The sequence below is a fragment of the Coregonus lavaretus genome (assembly GCF_964263955.1).
Source record: "Coregonus lavaretus genome assembly, chromosome: 8".
NCBI classification, from domain to species: Eukaryota; Metazoa; Chordata; class Actinopteri; order Salmoniformes; family Salmonidae; genus Coregonus; species Coregonus lavaretus.
This window is the reverse complement of record NC_139995.1, coordinates 29,236,944-29,258,804: the sequence shown is the minus strand read 5'-3', so window position 1 is coordinate 29,258,804 and position 21,861 is coordinate 29,236,944. Positions and strand designations below refer to the sequence as shown.

At 43.4% G+C, this 21,861-nt stretch overlaps 1 protein-coding gene across 1 annotated transcript in view; it reads right to left on the bottom strand.

The window, feature by feature from the left end:
• The window catches only part of LOC311133671 (cadherin EGF LAG seven-pass G-type receptor 2-like), a gene marked incomplete at both ends in the record, with an annotated part of 91,818 nt that overhangs the window by 26,462 nt on the left and 43,495 nt on the right, over positions 1-21,861 (bottom strand). The window contains 6 exons of the mRNA XM_084167204.1: positions 685-810; positions 1,012-1,175; positions 1,697-1,854; positions 6,727-6,815; positions 6,977-7,092; positions 20,953-21,175. Of these exons, the coding sequence (XP_084023330.1) occupies positions 685-810; positions 1,012-1,175; positions 1,697-1,854; positions 6,727-6,815; positions 6,977-7,092; positions 20,953-21,175 (876 nt within the window). The remainder of the gene's footprint in view (positions 1-684; positions 811-1,011; positions 1,176-1,696; positions 1,855-6,726; positions 6,816-6,976; positions 7,093-20,952; positions 21,176-21,861) is intronic.

Below are 21,861 nucleotides of genomic sequence, written 5' to 3'. Positions count from 1 at the left end.
ATCATCATCATATCTCCTGTTCATGGTGTCTATGCAAATGTTTCTGCACTACATCTACACTAGTTCACTCAAAAAGGCATGTTTCAAAATGATAAGAAAATACAATATAGCAGGTGCTCTTAACACCACAGCACTAAGAAGCAAATGAAATGGCGAGTGTCACTGTAACCACCTGGTTGTTGAGTTATGGTACAGTCCATCAACTACAAAGACCCTAGTTAAGTCTAGGTCAGGAGAGCTGGGGGATGTTGTCTGTCTGATGGGTCACTTAGTCCTCCTAATGCACGCTTGTAAAGTCCCTCAACCAAAAGGGTCTATAATGGTAGTAGGTCACGGGGCCAACAAAACCTGGTTAGCTTTGATCTCATGTTTTAACCATATGAGGAAGCTTTCCACCCTCCTGCAATGCTGTTACTTCACTGAACCTAGGGCTCCCGAGTGGTGCAGCGGTCTAAGGCACTGCATCTCAGTGCTTGAGGCGTCACTACAGACCCCCTGGTTCGATTCCAGGCTGTATCACAACCGGCCGTGATTGGGAGTCCCATAGGGCGGCGCACATTTTGCCCAGCGTCGTCCGGGTTTGGCCGGTGTAGGCCGTCATTGTAAATAAGAATTTGTTCTTAACTGACTTGCCTAGTTAAATAAAGGTTAAATAAATAAATAAAAATAAAACACCTCACTTACTCTTCTCGCAGTTCCGGCCTCCGAATCCTAGGGGGCAGTCACAGCTGAAGGAGCCCCACAGGTTGACACAGGTCCCTCCATTCAGACACGGGTTGTTGTTGCAGAAGTGTCTTTTAGCAGAGCATCCTGGGAAGGTATTGGGGATGTGAGGAAAAGTTCCAGCCAACCTCATTATTAACGATTCATAAACTTCCGTTACAATGTAAGATGCATCCACTTCCCCAACACAACTCATACTGTTCTCAACTAAAACAGTAGGCTTGGGTGGATGGCTACAAAATGGTATCAGAATGGTTCAGTCAAATGGCAATGTGCAAGGTTACTGACCTGGTAGGGTGCCGTTGTTAGCGATGAAGCTAGCCATGTCGATGTGGCGGTTGTCGATCCTCAGGTCCTTCATGCAGCCCACAAACTGGCGGTTCTGGATGGGGAAGTCCTCAGGCAGTTTGGGCACCCCCCCCAGGAGGAGAGGACCAGTCAGGTCCAAAGACCTACAGCAGACAGACAGGACACAGACACATTTAGAAGCTGACACAGCTCTGCTTCTATACCGCAACACATCATAAACACTTAGCTCGGCTTCTACTAGCTTGGCTTCTATACCAGAACACATCATAAACACCGAAACAGTGTTCATTTAATATTTATCACAAACATTTTGCAGCTTGATTTTTTTTCAGGGAGGAAAACAGATCAACACCCAACTGAACCAAAATATGTTTACGATGCTTTACATGCTGGAGGTGACAGACTTATTTGAAAATAATTTCTGTAGATAACCCATAATGAGGGCCATGTTTAGCTCAGGAAAGAAAATTGGGATTTCAATTTTTCTCTTGGGGTCATGACAATAGTACACTAGATCAAGAGGTTAAGTTCAGCTTGTGGCAAAATGTAAAAACAGAATTCATGGCAACAAAAGGCTAATATTGCTTTTACTAAACTCTACTATAATCTGTTGGCAAATAACATTGCACAATGAAATACCAGTAAGCCCCTCCCATTTCCTTACTTTTTGGATCCTGATTGGCTGCCCTGGGCAGAGCAGGTGTAGTTCCCGATCACATTACCAAACCGCAGCGCCACTGAGGTATCACAGTTGTCCACGGTTACTACGACAACCTTCTGGTCAGAAGGACCCTGGAGCATGCCGGCCTGGTTTAGGATTGGCTGTGAGGAGAGAAGAGGAGTTGTTGAGTTTGGCTCCAGTGTTATGGACAGAACACCTACAGCAGGTGGGGAGGAATTCACCTGACAAACTACTGTAAATAGCAGCACATGGGTGAGAGTTTCTAAACAGTACAGCATTTATAAGTGCCACTATTCCAAATAAAATAAAATGTTCCTTCCTAAATGGGCAATACTGTATGTGTTTGGGCAGAAGGTGGACATATACCAGGTAAGTAGTGTTTGGTTATGGATGGCGAGATAGACAGGAAAAGCACACATTAAGCTATAATGAGCCTTCTGGGAGTGTCCAGAGGAGCATTCTCTGAAAATACATTCACAGGTGCATCTCAAGGACTGCTTGATGCTAAAAATATGGTAATACTTAAGGTTTCTTCTTCAAGTTACAAAAGACAACATTCAAGAATAGAAAAGGCAAGTAAATGTGTGGAATCTTTTGTCTCAGAATATCCATCTCATTGTTTCTTGTGTGTGTCACTGTGAAGTATTTTTGGTTGCTCAGCACATATAAATAGATTGCTTGTCTGCCTGAGGGTTGCTAATTACACATTAAGGTGTGCTACACATCTCAGCAGTGTGATCATAACAAAATCTGTCTTATAAGGTGTCAAAAACATAGTAATCACATTTCTATTTCTATCAAATGCAAAATATCAAGTGTAAAAACTAGCATAAAAAAAAAAACTAACTATCTCATTGAAACATTCACCCTAGAGATAAGGATTTTCTCAAGTTAAGTCAAGTTCTTCAATTAAACAACAAAAGACCTGAAACAATTTCACACATTTAAAGAACTTAAGAAGCTTTAACAATCCTAATGAAAAGTTTGAATCAATTCTGAAGTAATATTCCGCCACTAGCTTTTATGTTCAGACCTACAGTATTCTTAAATATCACCCCAATTTACCTAATCATAATTGTTTTCAGTGCTTCAATAATTTAAAGCCAAAACAGCCACAGTTTAAGTCAGAGGCTATAGGACATAACCAAAAGCATAAGAGGCACACACACACACACGGTGGAAAAGCCCGGCTCAGCAGGACAGTAACGGTCTTCTTCTCAACAAAGGATCTCTTTCATTGTGTGAGGAATCAATGGAGGGAGAAACAAGAGGAGGAGGGGCGGAGAGGGGAAGAATAACGGTCCTGTCAATAAAGGTCACAACCTCTTTACAAACACAAGCGTTTCCCCTAGGTCACACAGAGCTCATATTGACCGTCAGCCCAGTTAGAGCTTGTGTCAGCTACGGCTATGCTAGCAGCACTGTAATGAGAGGGGTGACCACCCCTGACCACCCTCCCACTGTTGACTGACCAGGCCTGGGGCTGGACACTGAGCTGTGGACAGACCAGATAGGATTATTCTCTGTGCAGTGTGGAGTACAAGGAGGATATGATGCCCTGGGTGGCCTGATTGTTGAGAGATGAGGAATGCACGTGATAGGGAGGATTGCGAATATTTTAGAATATTGTCTTGTAAACTAAAAACACAAATAGCTCCACTTATTCATAGCATAACTTCATGTTACCATAAGCCATTTTTGCTACATATTCCTGCAGTTTCCATAATAACTGTCTGAGCCCTTTAATCAAAAGGGGCTAAGAATAAAGACCAGACAAATGGAGTTTAGGTGGGTCTTACACACACAGACACTGCTGACATAACGTATCTAACCAGCTGTAATATTGTAGGTCATGACCGTAGAGTCCCATCCTATCTCCCTGGAGCACTTCGGACTGAGACACTGCCACAGAACATCTCCCTCACATGGTTCTCATTTCAACCCTGTATCCCCCTATCCAGTGAGTAGATTAGATTATATCTGTGCATGCAGCGTGCTATTAATACAGCTGTCCCATTGAGGGGCTGTCTGTGAGAAGCTGAATACTGGTGGAGTTCATTGTGGGTCTTGTGATCACTGACGGCTGCCTGTGTGTGAGAGAGAAGATGGAGACTTAATTACATTGTTCCACTGCACTGATCAAACATGAGCCCTCCTCTTTAAACACCTCTTCTGTCTCCCATTAGGCATTAGAGGTTTATCTTATTATCATATCTAATAACCGGCAAACAGGATTATTTGCTTTGCTGATTTGAGTCCGAAATACTTGCAAATGGGTTTCATTATTCACAACACACCGGCCTACTAGAAAGGTAGAAAGAACCTATGAACCTCTAAACCTTCCATTCACAAGATTGTTGACCAAAATGTCTTCATCGTTTAGTTGACCCCTGGTGAGGCAGTGGGAAACTAATTTGTTGGGACTCCGAAACAAACAAACCGGCAGTGTGAGATGGTCTGTTAGAATGGTCACACATCAAATCACCCGACACGCTCTTTTCCACAGTTCCCCTCAGTTGAGAAAGGTCCGGAACAGACTGTGGTCCAGATTCGCTGGTTCTTTCACTGACCTACACATTGGGCCATCACTCCCAGCAGCCCCTGGCTCGCTGAACTACAGCCCCCATCAGTCACGGTTGTTGACTCTCCTGTAATGACTCTCTGCTACTGTCTGTCAGCCGCTCTGTCTGCTACACAAAGCCTTGGCCTGTCAGAGATGATTGGAGAGCACATATTTACTCAGGAATACATTAAACACTGTTCCCCTCACAACGGGGTGACAGGGAATCCTGGGAATATGAGTTCACCATCACCCATGGATAGACAGGAGGGGCAAGGGAGCAAACAACAGTAATAGGAGATCTGAGATTGATTGGAAACACCATAGCAACCAGAGAGGTTAGCCCTGAAGCGCAGTGTCCCGCTCAAAGCCCAAGTCAATACTTCTCTCTTGCCTTTCTTTTCCCTCCTTTCGCTCCTCTCCTGCCCAGTTTCTTCGCTCCTCTCCCAGGCACCTTCCCTGGGGCCGCATCATTCACCGCCCATGGTCCCATTGGAGGCCGAGCGAAGCACAAAGGCAGTGATCATTGCCATTCTCCACACTCCCCCTTTCCCCTGAAAGGCACATTTCAATCTAAAATCCGCCCCACCTCATCCCACCCACCCCACGCGGACAGGAACAGGCCTGGGAGGGCCGGTAGGCGTGGGATACCTCAGATGGGAGGAGCCATCATTCTACCTCCATGACTCACTGGATTTGGACCAATGAGCCCATTGCTGCTGCAGCGGCTGAGAATTTTAATTTGGGGGGATTAGTTCAACTAGGCCCCTGAATGATCTCTGGGCAGTTTTCTAGGAATATGTCCCTTCCATTGGTCTGGGCCTCTGCCTAAAATGATGGTTGTTCCATGTTATTGACTTCATGCTTTGTATTGCGCAAATGATGAGTAGGAAACTAGCTGGTAAAATGTGATAGTAAAGAAAACACCTAATCAAAGGCATTACAGTGTAGACGGTGGGCACTCAAGAGGAAACGCTTTGTAGGTCACTGGAGACTGCCATTGTCTGTTTAATTCAAAAACGACTAGGTCAACATTAAAACAAAAGATGGAGACTTTCATTGGACTTGTTGGATTGTAAAAAAAAGTGATTGAGAGAATAATGTCCTCACCAAATACTTTTCTTCCAATGGCTCACGAGAAGTGTTCCCTCACATTCTGCTGGCTGAAATCTGACATGGCCATGTTATCATTGACCATGAATAGAATATCCACACTAGGGAGGTTGCCTAGCAACAGCTTTATGATGCAAAGTGACTTCCTGAATAGACTAAAATGTAACATCCTGTGTGTTGGTCTGGGGGGGGGTCTGAAAAGGATGGGTGTAAGGGAGGAAGGGTTAGTGGGGTGGGGGTTATAGTTCCATGCATTCTTCACTGATTGATATGGAAATAAATAAGTTTTGAAGCTTATATCTCGTTTGTATGGAGAGTTTATTTTATTATATTATTCCTCTGTCTGGCTGTCTCATCCCCCCTCCCTCTCTCCTTTTCTCCCGCTCTCATTCCTCCTATGTCTGTCTGGCACGCTTCCCATTCCACTGTCCCATCAACGGTGGTTCTCTGGAATGACACAGCAGCAGTTCTAACAGGAAGCTGCAAAGTGAACCTCCACAGAGGATTCAGGGTATTCTACTCCCAGTGTGGTCCAACTAGAATCACTACCCTCATCACTCTATAGACAGTCACTGTCAGACACTTAATGAAGTACAGCTGGTCTAGTATAAATGGATATGGAATCAGCAGGACACTAAGTACAGTATAAATGTATATCCAGATCTACCAGAATTTACAGGTATTTCTACTCACAATACTACACAACATTCATAAATCAATTACCGGTATGCAAGTCAATTGCAGGCCAAACATGTTAAGAAAATATGTCTGTTATTTCAAGTCTGTGGTAAGAGACAAACATAATTCAGTTTAGGCATGTACTGTACTGATGTTGGAAATTAACTGCTCTTAGTCCTCCTGCTCAGGGCTTCAGAGTGGGGTCTGATAAAGCCAAGCCTATAGTGGGCCTTTTCGGTACCTAGTCTGACCTTTGCACCACAAAGAGCTCAAGTCAGTCTTTACCTAAAGTAGCAGGAGAAAAAGAAACGCCTGAAACTAGATCCCCTACATACTGGTCTTGGTAAGAAGAAGAAGAAAAAAAAAACAGTTGGGGGAGGTTTTCTGCACTGTTCAGCCAATCCAGTAAATGTGGAGGAGGAGTTAAGATGGAGTGTCGCCTTGTTAATAACGTCCAAAAGCAGAAGTCGCGTTAGAGGCTCTCTTTCCATTTCCCTGAAAACAGGAACATCCAGTTGTTGGGGACTCGGCAGAGGCTAGTCTAGACCCAAGTTATATCTCAGCCCAGACCCAGCAAATCTGTGTTTTGTCAACTGTTGAACCAGTCTACATCTTGTAGGATCACAAGGACCAGCCCATCACAGGTTTCTCTCTGACATACCTTGTTGTAGTAGTAAACTTGGACCACATGCCACTGGCCATCACTGACACCTCCAAGGATATACGGTGACACAGTCGTCTTGGTCTCACCTAAAAAAATGTAACAGTCAGCAAAAGTTACTCACACATCATTGAATCAGGGCTTCAGTGTGTCAACACCTGCAACAATAATCACATGATGATATTTCAAAAACAACCAAATGTAGATTTGGGGTAAATTGACTGACGTGCTCTAACAGATCCCCTCCTACCTGCAGAGAAGGTGAGCTGGATCTGCTTGTTGATGATTTCCACACCGATGAAGTCATGCTTCTCGTTGAAGCGGCCATTGTAGAGTAACAAACCGTTTGGTTCCTTTGTGGCGAACCTGGAAGACAGAAAGAAACTGGGCTCACAGAGTGTCCATTCACAGCCAAAGACACCAAGACAGAGTAAACAGTCTTTTCACTGAACAGAGGTCTTTGTGAGGGGAAGAATATACCAAGATGCATTTAAGGCAGTATATTTCTGCACAAAGGATTTTGCCATACTTGTAGTATTGAGGGCATAAGGGCATAATTCTGTAAATATAACTAATTATTTCTGCAATAAATGCATTTTCAACATCCAAATTGAACGTCGAAGATCTCAGCAACATGTCTAAATGGTTCTGTATCAATATGAGGTGTAGCCTTTTACATTTACATTTTAGCCATTTAGCAGAGGCTCTTATCCAGAGCGACTTACAGTTAGTGAGTGCATACATTTTCATACTGGCCCCCCGTGGGAAACGAACCCACAACCCTGGCGTTGCAAGCGCCATGCTCTATCAACTGAGCTACAGGGGACTACCTCTTGCATATAGAACCCCATCCAGTACTCTCGACACGAGGAAGTCAAACAGTGTACTGACTGACATGCCCTACTATAGCAGAGGATACAGATTTTGAACGAAACAGAAAACAACTGTTTTCCTTTCCTATTAGGTGGTCCTCTGTAGCTCAGCTGGTAGAGCACGGCGCTTGTAACGCGAAGGTAGTGGGTTCGATCCCCGGGACCACCCATACACAAAAATGTATGCACGCATGACTGTAAGTCGCTTTGGATAAAAGCGTCTGCTAAATGGCATATTATTATTATTATAGATTACTAGGAGGGCTTATTGATGCACTGTGCCTTATGATTCACCATTGAGGAGCAGAGAGGGCTAGATTTAACAACGCAGCAGTTCTCCATAGATCACTGAGCACCCAACAGGGTTAACTATCCTGAGCACCGTGCTTTGTCTGATACTGAGAATATCTGCAGCTAGGCATGGAGCATGATACACCCCATAAACTCAAAGACAGCATGCCGTGGATAGTGACTACACACAGAGTGAGATGAAAATATGTTCTGATAAGAAGTGACAAACGAATACAATGTCAATGCTACAGCATAATAAACACTACACTACACTGATGCAGGAAGCATAATGCATGTGCAGCCTTTACTGTATAATATGGAAATAATAGACTGAGCTCAGAATGATAATAATGGTTTGCAGCAATGAGGAGTATTATTTTAACAAGCAGAGGAGGAACTAGGCAGAACTGAGGTAGTTACTGTATAACCACAGAAAAAAGCATATGATGTTTTCTCAAAGAGGAGTAAATAAAAACAGGCTGCAACTAAACAACCACAATCTGCATTTACACTTTTATTTCTGAAGAGACAAAGACAAGAAACCTAGTTTATAGTGCCAGGGGTCGTTGTGGTGTTGTCAGTTAATGTCATGTTAACGCACAGTTAGACAAATTTGAACACGCCAGTGCACCTCTGCCTCTCTGGCTTCCTTCCAGAGCCTACACCACTCACGCTCCCGATCGCCTGGGATTCAAGGAACGACAGACACGGTCCAACTGCAGAGACCACAGGGTATAAAATAAAACCACACTGGTTTTACAAAGGCATAAAATAATTGGGTCACATTGAGTTCTAAAGGGTCTTAATTTGATTTACCACAAAGGTAAAAAGATCTCAGTGGAGCTCATTAAAATCAATGTAAATGAATGACACTGTTACACTACATGATCAAAAGTATGTGGACACCTGCTCATCGAACATCTCATTCCAAAATCATGGGCATTAATATGGAGTTGGTCCCCACTTTGCTGCTATAACAGCATCCACTCATCTGGGAAGGCTTTCCACTAGATTTCCACTACATTAATGCAGGAACTTGCTTCCATTCAGCCACAAGAGCATTAGTGAGGTCGGGCACTGATTAGGCCTGGCTCGCAGTCGGCATTCCAATTCATCCCAAAGGTGTTCGATGGGGTTGAGATCAGGGCTCTGTGCAGGCCAGTCAAGTTCTTCCACACCGATCAACAAACCATTTCTGTATGGACCTCAATTTGTGCACGGGGGCATTGTCATGCTGAAACAGAAAAGGGCCTTCCCCAAACTGTTGCCACAAAGTTGGAAGAATATAATATAATTATATGCTGTAGCGTTAAGATTTCCCTTCATTGAAACTAAGGGGCCTAGCCCGAACCATGAAAAACAGCCCCAGACCATTATTCCTCCTCCACCAAACTTTACAGTTGGCACTATGCATTGGGCCAGGTAGCGTTCTCCTGGCATCTGCCAAACACATATTTGTCCGTCAGACTGTCAGATGGTGAAGCGTGATTGATCACTCCAGAGAACGTGTTTCCACTGCTCCAGAGTCCAATGGCGGCGAGCATTACACCACTCCAGCCGACGCTTGCCATTGCGCATGGTGATCTTAGGCTTGTGTGTGGCTGCTCGGCCATAGAAACCCATTTCATGAAGCTCCCGATGAACAGTTTTTGTGCTGATGTTGCTTCCAGAGGCAGTTTGGTACTCGGTAGTGAGTGTTGCAACTGAGGACAGACGATTTATACGTGCTATGTGCTTCAGCGGTCCCGTTCTGTGAGCTTGTGTGGCCTACGAGTTCGCGGCTGAGCCGTTGTTGCTCCTAGATGTTTCCACTTCACAATAACAGCACTTACAGTTGACCGGGGCAGCTCTAGCAGGGCAGAAATTTCACAAAATGACTTGTTGGAAAGGTGGCATCCTATGACGGTGCCACGTTGAAAGTCACTGAGCTCTTCAGTAAAGCCATTCTACTGCCAATGTTTGTCTATGGAGATTGCATGGCTGTGTGCTCGATTTTATACACCTGTCAGCAACGGGTGTGGCTGAAATAGCCAAATCCACTCATTTGAAGGGTGTCCATATACTTTTGTATATATAGATTATCTTATAAAATTATATTGCAGCCTAGGCCAAATGCAAAGGTTACCAGATAATTATTAAGCCAGAAAATCGTTTCCCCTCATTCCTGTCCCAAGGGACCACACAGTGGATCTGTTCTGTTTGACACTTTTTTGAAAATTCTGAACATCTGTCGGAGAACTGAGAGCCCTGTCGTCTGTGTGACTGGTGTGACTCGTTGGCGCTTGTAGTCCGCATCTGCCTGTTCAGATGGAGACCGTGTCAGACGGATGAAGCCTATTGACTTCTTTTTCAAATGAGGGTGAGATTCCAGAGATCTGAAATGGTGTCTAGGGATGCTCTTGGAGCATGTAGGGAGACATTTTGGGTGAATGTTGGGAGGATGTGTGCATGTGTCTGTGCGCATGTATGCGCTGTGTGTGTGTGTGTGTCAGTGTGGAAGCGTGCATGCATTATTCTGGAGCTGGAGCGTAGCCATGGGGCACAGCACTGCTGACCTGCTTACTGAGGAGAATGATAATCATGACCTCAGAAGAAGAGGGAAGATGAGAAAAACACACAAGCTCCATCTGAATAACACTGTGAATATCTCAAACAGAATATCTCCTGTGTTATACAGTTGAAGTCGGAAGTTTACATACACCTTACCCAAATACATTTAAACTCAGTTTTTCACAATTAATGACATTTAATCCTAGTTTCAAATTCCCTGTTTTAGGTCAGTTAGGATCACCACTTTATTTTAAGAATGTGAAATGTCAGAATAATAGTAGAGAGAATAATTTATTTCAGCTTTTATTTCTTTCATCACATTCCCAGTGGGTCAGATGTTTACATACACTCAATTAGTATTTGGTAGCATTGACTTTAAATTGTTTAACTTGGGTCAAACGTTTCAGGTAGCCTTCCACAAGCTTCCCACAATAAGTTGGGTTCATTTTGGTTCAGGTTTGTAGGCCTCCTTGCTCGCACACACTTTTTCAGTTCTGCCCACACATTTTCTATAGGATTGAGGTCAGGGCTTTGTGATGGCCACTCCAATACCTTGTTGTTCTTAAGCCATTTTGCCACAAATTTGGAAGTATGCTTGGGGTCATTGTCCATTTGGAAGACCCATTTACGACCAAGCTTTAACTTCCTGACTGATGTCTTGAGATGTTGCTTCAATATATCCACATAATTTTCCTTCCTCATGATGCCATCTATTTTGTGAAGTGCACCAGTCCCTCCTGCAGCAAAGCACCCCCACAGCATGATGCTGCCACCCCGTGCTTCACAATTGGGATGGTGTTCTTCAGCTTGCAAGTCCCTCTTTTTCCTCCAAACATAACGATGGTCATTATGGCCAAACAGTTCCATTTTTGTTTCATCAGACCAGAGGACATTTCTCCAAAAAGTAAGATCTTTGTCCCCATGTGCAGTTGCAAACCTTAGTCAGGCTTTTTTATGGCGGTTTTGGAGTAGTGGCTTCTTCCTTGCTGAGCGGCCTTTCAGGTTATGTCGATATAGGACTCGTTTTACTGTAGATACTTTTGTACCTGTTTCCTCCAGCATCTTCACAAGGTCCTTTGCTGTTGTTCTGGGATTGATTTGCACTTTTCGCACCAAAGTAAGTTTATCTCTAGGAGACAGAACGCGTCTCCTTCCTGAGCGGTATGACGGCTGTGTGGTCCCATGGTGTTTATACTTGCGTACTATTGTTTGTACAGATGAACATGGTACCTTCAGGCATTTGGAAATTGCTCCCAAGGATGAACCAGACTTGTGGAGGTCTACCATTTTTTTCTGAGGTCTTGGCTGATTTCTTTTGATTTTCCCATGATGTCAAGCAAGGAGACACTGAGTTTGAAGGTAGGCCTTGAAATTCATCCACAGGTACACCTCTAATTGACTCAAATGATGTCAATTAGCCTATCAGAAGCTTCTAAAGGTCATTTTCTGGAATTTCCCAAGCTGTTTAAAGGCACAGTCAACTTAGTGTATGTAAACTTCTGACCCACTGGAATTGTGATACAGTGAATTATAAGTGAAATAATCTGTCTGCAAACAATTGTTTGAAAAATTACTTGTGTCATGCACAAAGTAGATGTCCTAACCGACTTGCCAAAACTATAGTTTATTAAGAAGAAATTTGTGGAGTGGTTGAAAAACGAGTTTTAATGACTCCAACCTAAGTGTATGTAAACTTCCGACTTCAACTGTATCTTATGCTAATAATAATCAGAGCAAAAATGGTTATCATCAAGAAATTGTACTAGTCATCAATTAATAGGTTTCAAAGGCTTGAGTACACCTCTTCAAGATCCCCCCGGACTGAGTGCAATCAACCATAATATAACTGACTCCACTGGCAACATTATATGTCACATTAGGCAGCCATTTACAAAGATAACAACCAGTCCACCCATATTAAAGTATAGAAGGTTGATGCCCACGGTGTAATGGCAAGTTGATGTAACTGTATCAGACATGATGGGCGTGGTGTTTCCATGTCAATCAGAGGAACATGACATGAATACTAACAATGTGTCAAGCCCTGACCTATAGAACTCTTGTTTGTTGAGTCAGGGTGTGGAATTCTGTTTATGTTCTAGTTAGTCTATTTCTATGTTGCAGTTCTAGGTTGTGTTTCTATGTTTGGCCGGGTGTGATTCCCAATCTGATTGGGGATCATACTTAGGTAGCCCATTGCCTACTGTGTATTGTGGGATCTTGTTCCTGTTAGGCTGGTATGTGTATAGCCTTTTGGACTTCACGTTACGTTGTTTCTTGAATGTTTATTTAGTTAATAAACATGTACGCTTTTCACGCTGCAACTTGGTCCGACCCGTCTCTCAACATTCGTGACACAATGTGAGAGGTAATATTAAAATATGTGATACAAATGTTTCTCCTAAGACGGTTTCTGGTAACCAGGTTTCCATCCAACCTTTTTATGCGAGTAAAGTACATGTTGGATAAAACATGTCACGACAGGCCTGATGGAAACAAATAAAAATAACCTTGCTCCTTTTGTCCATAATAATATCATATAGTAGGCTATACCCACACTGTATCTGCAAGTTGTTAGCTAGAGCACACGTGCCAAGACCAGAGTGGGCACATTCGCTACAGAACCCAACATGTTTTGTGAAAAAAACATCAGTAGAGTTGAAAATGCGATGGAAACCCATTTAACCTGCATTTTTTATTCGGTACATGGGAATTTAACCGCAAAAGTTATTTTATGTGCACTACGTCATCTTGCAGTCTTTTATCAACAGCAAGTCAATTTGATGGAAACACTTCTCTGGTGTGAAAATGCACATATTGTTTTTATGCAGATTTTATAATATTCACATGAAAATCTGTCGCCAATTGGATGGAAACCTAGCTATAGACACACTTTCAGCTCTCCCCTTCCCCTCACACTTTCAACACACTTCCTGCTCCCTCTTCCTGCTAACTATCTCTACTGCAGTCCAGTCTACAGGCTCCAACTCACTGGGAGGATTCCCCATGAGAAAAGCTCTTTACGACAGTAACGTGATCAAGCCAGGTTCAGGTAACAGAGATGCCTGACAGACAGCCTGCTGGGTCTTAGCTGTTATATCCCCAGCTTTACACCCCGCCTTCTTCACAGCTCTGGCAGCAATCTGGGAACTACCATCCAATGCTTTTAAGAAACAGGTCGGAGCAATTCTAAATCCAAAAAGACTGCCATCCGAGCCACATTTAAAGCAAGGCCACCACTTCCATAAAACTCAAAGGCGTATCAATATCACCTCTAGCCATTAACAGCTAGTTTCAAGCCCTGCCAAGCACTTCTAGAGAGACAACACATTACAAAGGTAGATACAAATGCCAATTCTGACAGTGATAGCAACTGGGGGTATTGTCTTTGCTATGATTGTCACTTGGGATGAAGAATATAATTAATATCAATGTAGCCTCGTCTCATTCACATGAATGTACACTACCGTTCAAATGTTTGGGGTCACTTAGAAATGTCGTTGTTTTCGAAAGAAAAGCAATTTTTTGAGTTGCAAAGAAAAAGCCATATCTCAGACTGCCCATCTTAATCTTTTCTTTTTATTGGCCAGTCTGAGATATGGCTTTATCTTTGCAACTCTGCCTATAAGATCAGCATCCCGGAGTCGCCTCTACACTGTTGACGTTGAGACTGGTGTTTTGCGGGTGCTATTTAATGAAGCTGCCAGTTGAGGACCTGTGAGGCGCCTGTTTCTCAAACTAGACACTAATGTATTTGTCCTCTTGCTCAGTTGTGCACCGGGGCCTCCCACTCCTCTTTCTACTTGGTTCTGTGAAGGGAGTAGTACACAGCGTTGTAGGAGATCTTCAGTTTCTTGGCAATTTCTCGCATGGAATAGCCTTCATTTCTCAGAACAAGAATAGACTGACGAGTTTCAGATGAAAGTTCTTTGTTTCTGGCCATTTTGAGCCTATAATTGAACCCACAATTGCTGATGCTCCAGATACACAACTAGTCTCAAGAAGGACAGTTTTATTGCTTCTTTAATCAGCACAACAGTTTTCAGCTGTGCTAACATAATTGCAAAAGGGTTTTCTAATGATCAATTAGCCTTTTAAAATGATAAACTTGGATTAGAAAACACAACGTGCCATTGTACGTCTATGTAGGGCCTCTGTACGTCTATGTAGATATTCCATTAAAAATCAGCCGTTTCCAGCAACAATAGCCATTTACAACATTAACAATGGCTACACTGTATTTCTGATCAATTTGATGTTATTTGAATGGACAAAAAAATTGCTTTTCTTTCAAAAACAAGGACATTTCTAAGTGACCCCAAACTTTTGAACGGTAGTGTACTTTAGTGTGATTGACTGTGTTCGGTGATTAGTCTTCATCGGTTTAATTTCAAAACACCACCCTCCCCTGGCACCTTCTAACAAGATACTAGGCTGTGAATTTGGTCTTAAAATACAACTTGCTGTACCTGTATCAGACAAATGTCACCCATTATGAATTAGTGCTGAAACTGGATGGCTGTCAATTGAGAGCGAATACATGTTTCCAAAGTATCTAGGCATCCCAGGATGAGGGCACCCTAGGTGTAGGATTTATTAGCAAGACACACATGCAACTGCACACACACAAACCCTAGGGGCAGACAGTGCATATCTCCAGATTCACCTCGATGAGAGCAACTGAGGAGGAGAAATAGGCCACGCGATGACTCACTGCTCAAAGTCAACACTGAGTGTAATAAGATCAGACTCCTGGGTCTCAGATGAATGTCCTCGGTTAGGCAATGAGCCAGTCCAGAAACAGTAAGTCCTCAGGCAGCTGGGCTTCTTCTCCTTCACCCCCATTAGAAACCTCTCTCTCTATACATACATACAGTGCCTTGCAAAAGTATTCATCCCCCTTGGCATTTTTCCTATTTTGTTGCATTACAACCTGTAATTTAAATGGATTTTTATTTGGATTTCATGTAATGGACATACACAAATAGTCCAAATTGGTGAAGTGAAATGAAAAAAATAAATCGTTTAAGAAAATTCTACAAAATAAATAACGGAAAAGTGGTGTGTGCATATGTATTCACCCCCTTTGCTATGAAGCCACTAAATAAGATCTGGTGCAACCAATTACCTTCAGAAATCACATAATTAGTTAAATAAAGTCCACCTGTGTGCAATCTAAGTGTCACATGATTTCAGTATATATATACACCTGTTCTGAAAGGCCCCAGAGTCTGCAACACCACTAAGCAAGGGGCACCACCAAGCAAGCGGCACCATGAAGACCAAGGAGCCCTCCAAACAGGTCAGGGACAAAGTTGTGGAGAAGTACAGATCAGGGTTGGGTTATAAAAAAATATCTGAAACTTTGAACATCCCACGGAGCACCATTAAATCCATTATTAAAAAATGGAAAGACTGGCACCACAACAAACCTACCAACACAGGGCTGCCCACCAAAACTCACGGACCAGGCAAGGAGGGCATTAATCAGAGAGGCAACAAAGAGACCAAAGATAAGCCTGAAGGAGCTGCAAAGCTCCACAGCGGAGATTGGCGTATGTCCATAGGACCACTTTAAGCCGTACACTCCAGAGCTGGGCTTTACGGAAGAGTGGGCAGGAAAAAGCCATTGCCTAAAGAAAAAAATAAGTAAACACGTTTGGTGTTCGCCAAACGGCATGTGGGAGACTCCCCAAACATATGGAAGAAGGTACTCTGGTCAGATGAGACTAAAATTGAGCTTTTTGGCCATCATGGAAAACGCTATGTCTGGCGCAAACCCAACACCTCTCATCACCCCGAGAACACCATCCCCACAGTGAAGCATGGTGGTGGAAGCATCATGCTATGGGGATGTTTTTCCATCTGCAGGGACTGGGAAACTGGTCAGAATTGAAGGAATGATGGATGGCGCTAAATACAGGGAAATTCTTGAGGGAAACCTGTTTCAGTCTTCCAGAGATTTGAGACTGGGACGGAGGTTCACCTTCCAACAGGACAATGACCCTAAGCATACTGCTAAAGCAACACTTGAGTGGTTTAAGGGGAAACATGTAAATGTCTTGGAATGGCCTAGTCAAAGCCCAGACCTCAATCCAATTGAGAATCTGTGGTATGACAAAAATCCCTGTTGCTAGATGTGCCAAGCTTATAGAGAGATACCCCAAGAGACTTGCAGTCTGTAATTGCTGCAAAAGGTGGCTCTACAAAGTATTGACTTTGCATCTTCAAAGTGGTAGGCATGTTGTGTAAATCAAATGATACAAACCCCCAAAAAATCTATTTTAATTCCAGGTTGTAAGACAACAGAATAGGAAAAAGGCCAAGGGGGGTGAATACTTTCGCAAGCCACTGTACATACATACATACAAGCCATAAGACTCCTGAACAGCTAATCATGGCTACCCGGACTATTTGCACTGCCCCCCCACCCCATCCTTTTTACGCTGCTGCTACTCTGTTAATTATTTATGCATAGTCACTTTAACTCTACCCACATATACATATTACTTCAACTATCTCAACTAGCCGGTGCCCCCGCACATTGACTCTGCACCGGTACCCCCCTGTATATATAGCCTCCCTACTGTTATTTTATTTTACTTCTGCTCTTTTTTTCTCAACACTTTTTTTGTTGTTGTTTTATTTTTACTTTTTTTGTTTAAAATAAATGCACTGTTGGTTAAGGGCTGTAAGTAAGCATTTCACTGTAATGTCTGCACCTGTTGTATTCGGTGCATGTGACCAATATAATTTGATTTGATTTGATTTGAAGTCGGAAGTTTACATACACTTAGGTTGGAGTCATTAAAACGTGTTTTTCAACCACTCCACACATTTCTTGTTAACAAACTATAGTTTTGGCAAGTCGGTTAGGACATCTACTTTGTGCATGACACAAGTAATTTTTCCAACATCATTTGAGTCAATTGGAGGTGTACCTGTGGATGTATTTCAAGGCCTACCTGCAAACTCAGTGCCTCTTTGCTTGACATCATGGGAAAATCAAAAGAAATCAGCCAAGACCTCAGAAAACAAATTGTAGACCTCCACAAGTCTGGTTCATCCTTGGGAGCAATTTCCAAACGCCTGAAGGTACCACGTTCATCTGTACAAACAATAGTACGCAAGTATAAACACCATGGGACCACGCAGCCGTCATACCGCTCAGGAAGGAGACGCGTTCTGTCTCCTAGAGATGAAGATACTTTGGTGCAAAAAGTGTAAATCAATCCCAGAACAACAGTAAAGGACCTTGTGAAGATGCTGGAGGAAACAGGTACAAAAGTATCGACATAACCTGAAAGGCCGCCCAGCAAGGAAGAAACCACTGCTCCAAAACCGCCATAAAAAAGCCAGACTACGGTTTGCAACTGCACATGGGGACAAAGATCGTACTTTTTGGAGAAATGTCCTCTGGTCTGATGAAACAAAAATAGAACTGTTTGGCCATAATGACCATCGTTATGTTTGGAGGAAAAAATGGGGGGGGCTTGCAAGCCGAAGAACACCATCCCAACCGTGAAGCACGGGGGTGGCAGCATCATGCTGTGGGGGTGCTTTGCTGCAGGAGGGACTGGTGCACTTCACAAAATAGATGGCATCATGAGGAAGGAAAATTATGTGGATATATTGAAGCAACATCTCAAGACATCAGTCAGGAAGTTAAAGCTTGGTCGCAAATGGGTCTTCCAGATGAAACGACGACCCCAAGCATACTTCCAAAGTTGTGGCAAAATGGCTTAAGGACAACAAAGTCAAGGTATTGGAGTGGCCATCACAAAGCCCTGACCTCAGTCCTATAGAAAATATGTGGGCAGAACTGAAAAAGCGTGTGCGAGCAAGGAGGCCTACAAACCTGACTCAGTTACACCAGCTCTGACAGGAGGAATGGGCCAAAATTCACCCAACTTATTGTGCGAAGCTTGTGGAAGGCTATCCGAAACGTTTGACCCAAGTTAAACAATTTAAAAGCAATGCTACCAAATACTAATTGAGTGTATGTAAACTTCTGACCCACTGGGAATGTGATGAAAGAAATAAAAGTTGAAATAAATCATTCTCTCTACTATTATTCTGACATTTCACATTCTTAAAATAAAGTGGTGATCCTAACTGACCTAAGACAGGGAATTTTTACTAGGATTAAATGTCAGGAATTGTGAAAAACTGAGTTTAAATGTATTTGGCTAAGGTGTATGTAAACTTCCGACTGCAGCTGTACATACATACATACATACATACATACATACTCACCATGCTCAGGGAACCCCAAAACAGCTAGAAGAGATTAGACTTTTAAAGACTACAGCTATTAAATTATTCAATAACTGTTATGAAACACCAGGACGCTTATGCCAATGAGAGGACGGAGGAATAATCATGCATCACAGGCCATTAGAAGTGTGAGAGTGTAAGAGCAGTTGTGGGATACTTGAGAGAGAGAGAGAGTATGTGTAGTGTTAGAGAGAAAAGGAGTCATAAAAAAAGAGAGAAAGAGGGAGTAGTAGTGGGAGTAAGGATGAGAGAGGTGGAGTGAGTCACAGTAGTATATTTAAACAATAAGGCCTGAGGGGGTGTGGTATACAGTGAGGGAAAAAAGTATTTGATCCCCTGCTGATTTTGTACGTTTGCCCACTGGCAAAGAAATGATCAGTCTATAATTTTAATGGTAGGTTTATTTGAACAGTGAGAGACAGAAAAACAACAAAAAAATCCAGAAGAATGCATGTCAAAAATGTTATAAATTGATTTGCATTTTAATGAGGGAAATAAGTATTTGACCCCCTCTCAATCAGAAAGATTTCTGGCTCCCAGGTGTCTTTTATACAGGTAACGAGCTGAGATTAGGAGCACACTCTTAAAGGGAGTGCTCCTAATCTCAGCTTGTTACCAGTAGAAAAGACACCTGTCCACAGAAGCAATCAATCAATCAGATTCCAAACTCTCTACCATGGCCAAGATCAAAGAGCTCTCCAAGGATGTCAGGGACAAGATTGTAGACCTACACAAGGCTGGAATGGGCTACAAGACCATCGCCAAGCAGCTTGGTGAGAAGGTGACAACAGTTGGTGTGATTATTCGCAAATGGAAGAAACACAAAAGAACTGTCAATCTGGGGCTCCATGCAAGATCTCACCTCGTGGAGTTGCAATGATCATGAGAACGGTGAGGAATCAGCCCAGAACTACACGGGAGGATCTTGTCAATGATCTTAAGGCAGCTGGGACCATAGTCACCAAGAAAACAATTGGTAACACACTACGCCGTGAAGGACTGAAATCCTGCAGCGCCCGCAAGGTCCCCCTGCTCAAGAAAGCACATATACATGCCCGTCTGAAGTTTGCCAATGAACATCTGAATGATTCAGAGGAGAACTGGGTGAAAGTGTTGTGGTCAGAATAGACCAAAATTGAGCTCTTTGGCATCAACTCAACTCGCCGTGTTTGGAGGAGGAGGAATGCTGCCTATGACCCCAAGAACACCATCCCCACCGTCAAACAAGAAGGTGGAAACATTATGCTTTGGGGGTGTTTTTCTGCTAAGGGGACAGGAGAACTTCACCGCATCAAAGGGACGATGGACGGGGCCATGTACTGTCAAATCTTGGGTGAGAACCTCCTTCCCTCAGCCAGGGCATTGAAAATGGGTCGTCGATGGGTATTCCAGCATGACAATGACCCAAAACACATGGCCAAGGCAACAAAGGAGTGGCTCAAGAAAAGCACATTAAGGTCCTGGAGTTGCCTAGCCAGTCTCCAGACCTTAATCCCATAGAAAATCTGTGGAGGGAGCTGAAGGTTTGAGTTGCTAAACATCAGCCTCGAAACCTTAATGACGTGGAGAAGATCTGCAAAGAGGAGTGGGACAAAATCCCTCCTGAGATGTGTGCAAACCTGGTGGCCAACTACAAGAAACGTCTGACCTCTGTGATTGCCAACAAGGGTTTGCCACCAAGTACTAAGTCATGTTTTGCAGAGGGGTCAAATACTTATTTCCCTCATTAAAATGCAAATCAATTTATAACATTTTTTACATGCGTTTTTCTGGATTTTTTTGTTGTTATTCTGTCTCTCACTGTTCAAATAAACCTACCATTAAAATTATAGACTGATCATTTATTTGTCAGTGGGCAAACGTACAAAATCAGCAGGGGATCAAATACTTTTTTCCCTCACTGTATGGCCAATATACCACGGCTAAGGGCTGTTCTTATGCACGACGCAACTCGGAGTGCCTGGATACAGCCCTTAGCTGTGGTATATTGGCCATATACCACAAACCCTGAGGTGATTTATTGCTATTATAAACTGGTTGCCAACGTAATTAGAGCAGTAAAAATAAAATGTTTTGTCATACTTGTGGTATATGGTCTGATATACCACGGCTGTCAGCCAAATCAGCATTCAGGGCTCGAACCAACCAGTTTATAATGACGGATATTCTTCTGTCCTATGAAAGTGAATGATTGAGATGGCCATGTGACACTGTGTGGGGTGGTTGTTGTACGTACGAGAGAGAGAGGGTGAAGTGGAAGCGCTGGCGGAGGCCCTTGAAGGTGAGGAAGGACTGCAGGGGGAAGTTCCTGGTGGTCATCTCACAGTAGGGCTTTTCATAACCGCCAGACGGACACTCACACTTGAACCCTCCCACCAGAAGGTTCACACAGGTGCCCCCGTTCTTACACACACCTGGGGCACAACGCCCAGAGCGGCACGACAGCTCACACCACTTGCCTGGAGGAAGAGATAGATGGACAGAGAAAGAGAGAGAGTGGTGGAGAGAAAGTGAAACGAGTCAGAATTAACCAGTATCAAGGTGACAAATGACAGTGCCAGCCCTGGACAGTCTATGTGGGTTAAAACCATTGGTCGTCCTTTCCAGTTCAACTTTACTAGTGTAAATTCTCACCACACCACTGCTGCAGTTCAATATGGGGCATGACAAGATGCCTCCAACACTTAGCACCCGAGCCGTGAGGGAGAGGGGGGAAGAGAACATGAGAGAGCGAGGCAGAGATGGAGAAGAGAGGTCAAAGGAGGCAGTAAGGAAGAGAGAGATTTCAGACAGTCTAAGAAAAAAAGAGAAACTCAGACAGCGAGTGAAAGAGAGAGGGAGTCACAGAGTGCTATCTATGGCAGGGGGAAACTGTGTCACTGTTAGTAAGCCTCCATGCTTTGTGTAGCCCTGCCCTGTGCTCACAACTTCTATTTGTCTCCAGTCTCTGGATGAGAGTCTGCAGTTGCTATGTCAAGACTGCACGCCTCCTTGCACGAGCTGGAATTTGTGTCAGAGCTGCTCAGCAGCATGGAACACTTCCGCTGTGTGTCGTGTTACTGTACTGTCCTGTATACACCACACAGACAAAGACAACATCTCTATAGACTATAGATACACAGGGCTTGTGTTGTACATACTCGCT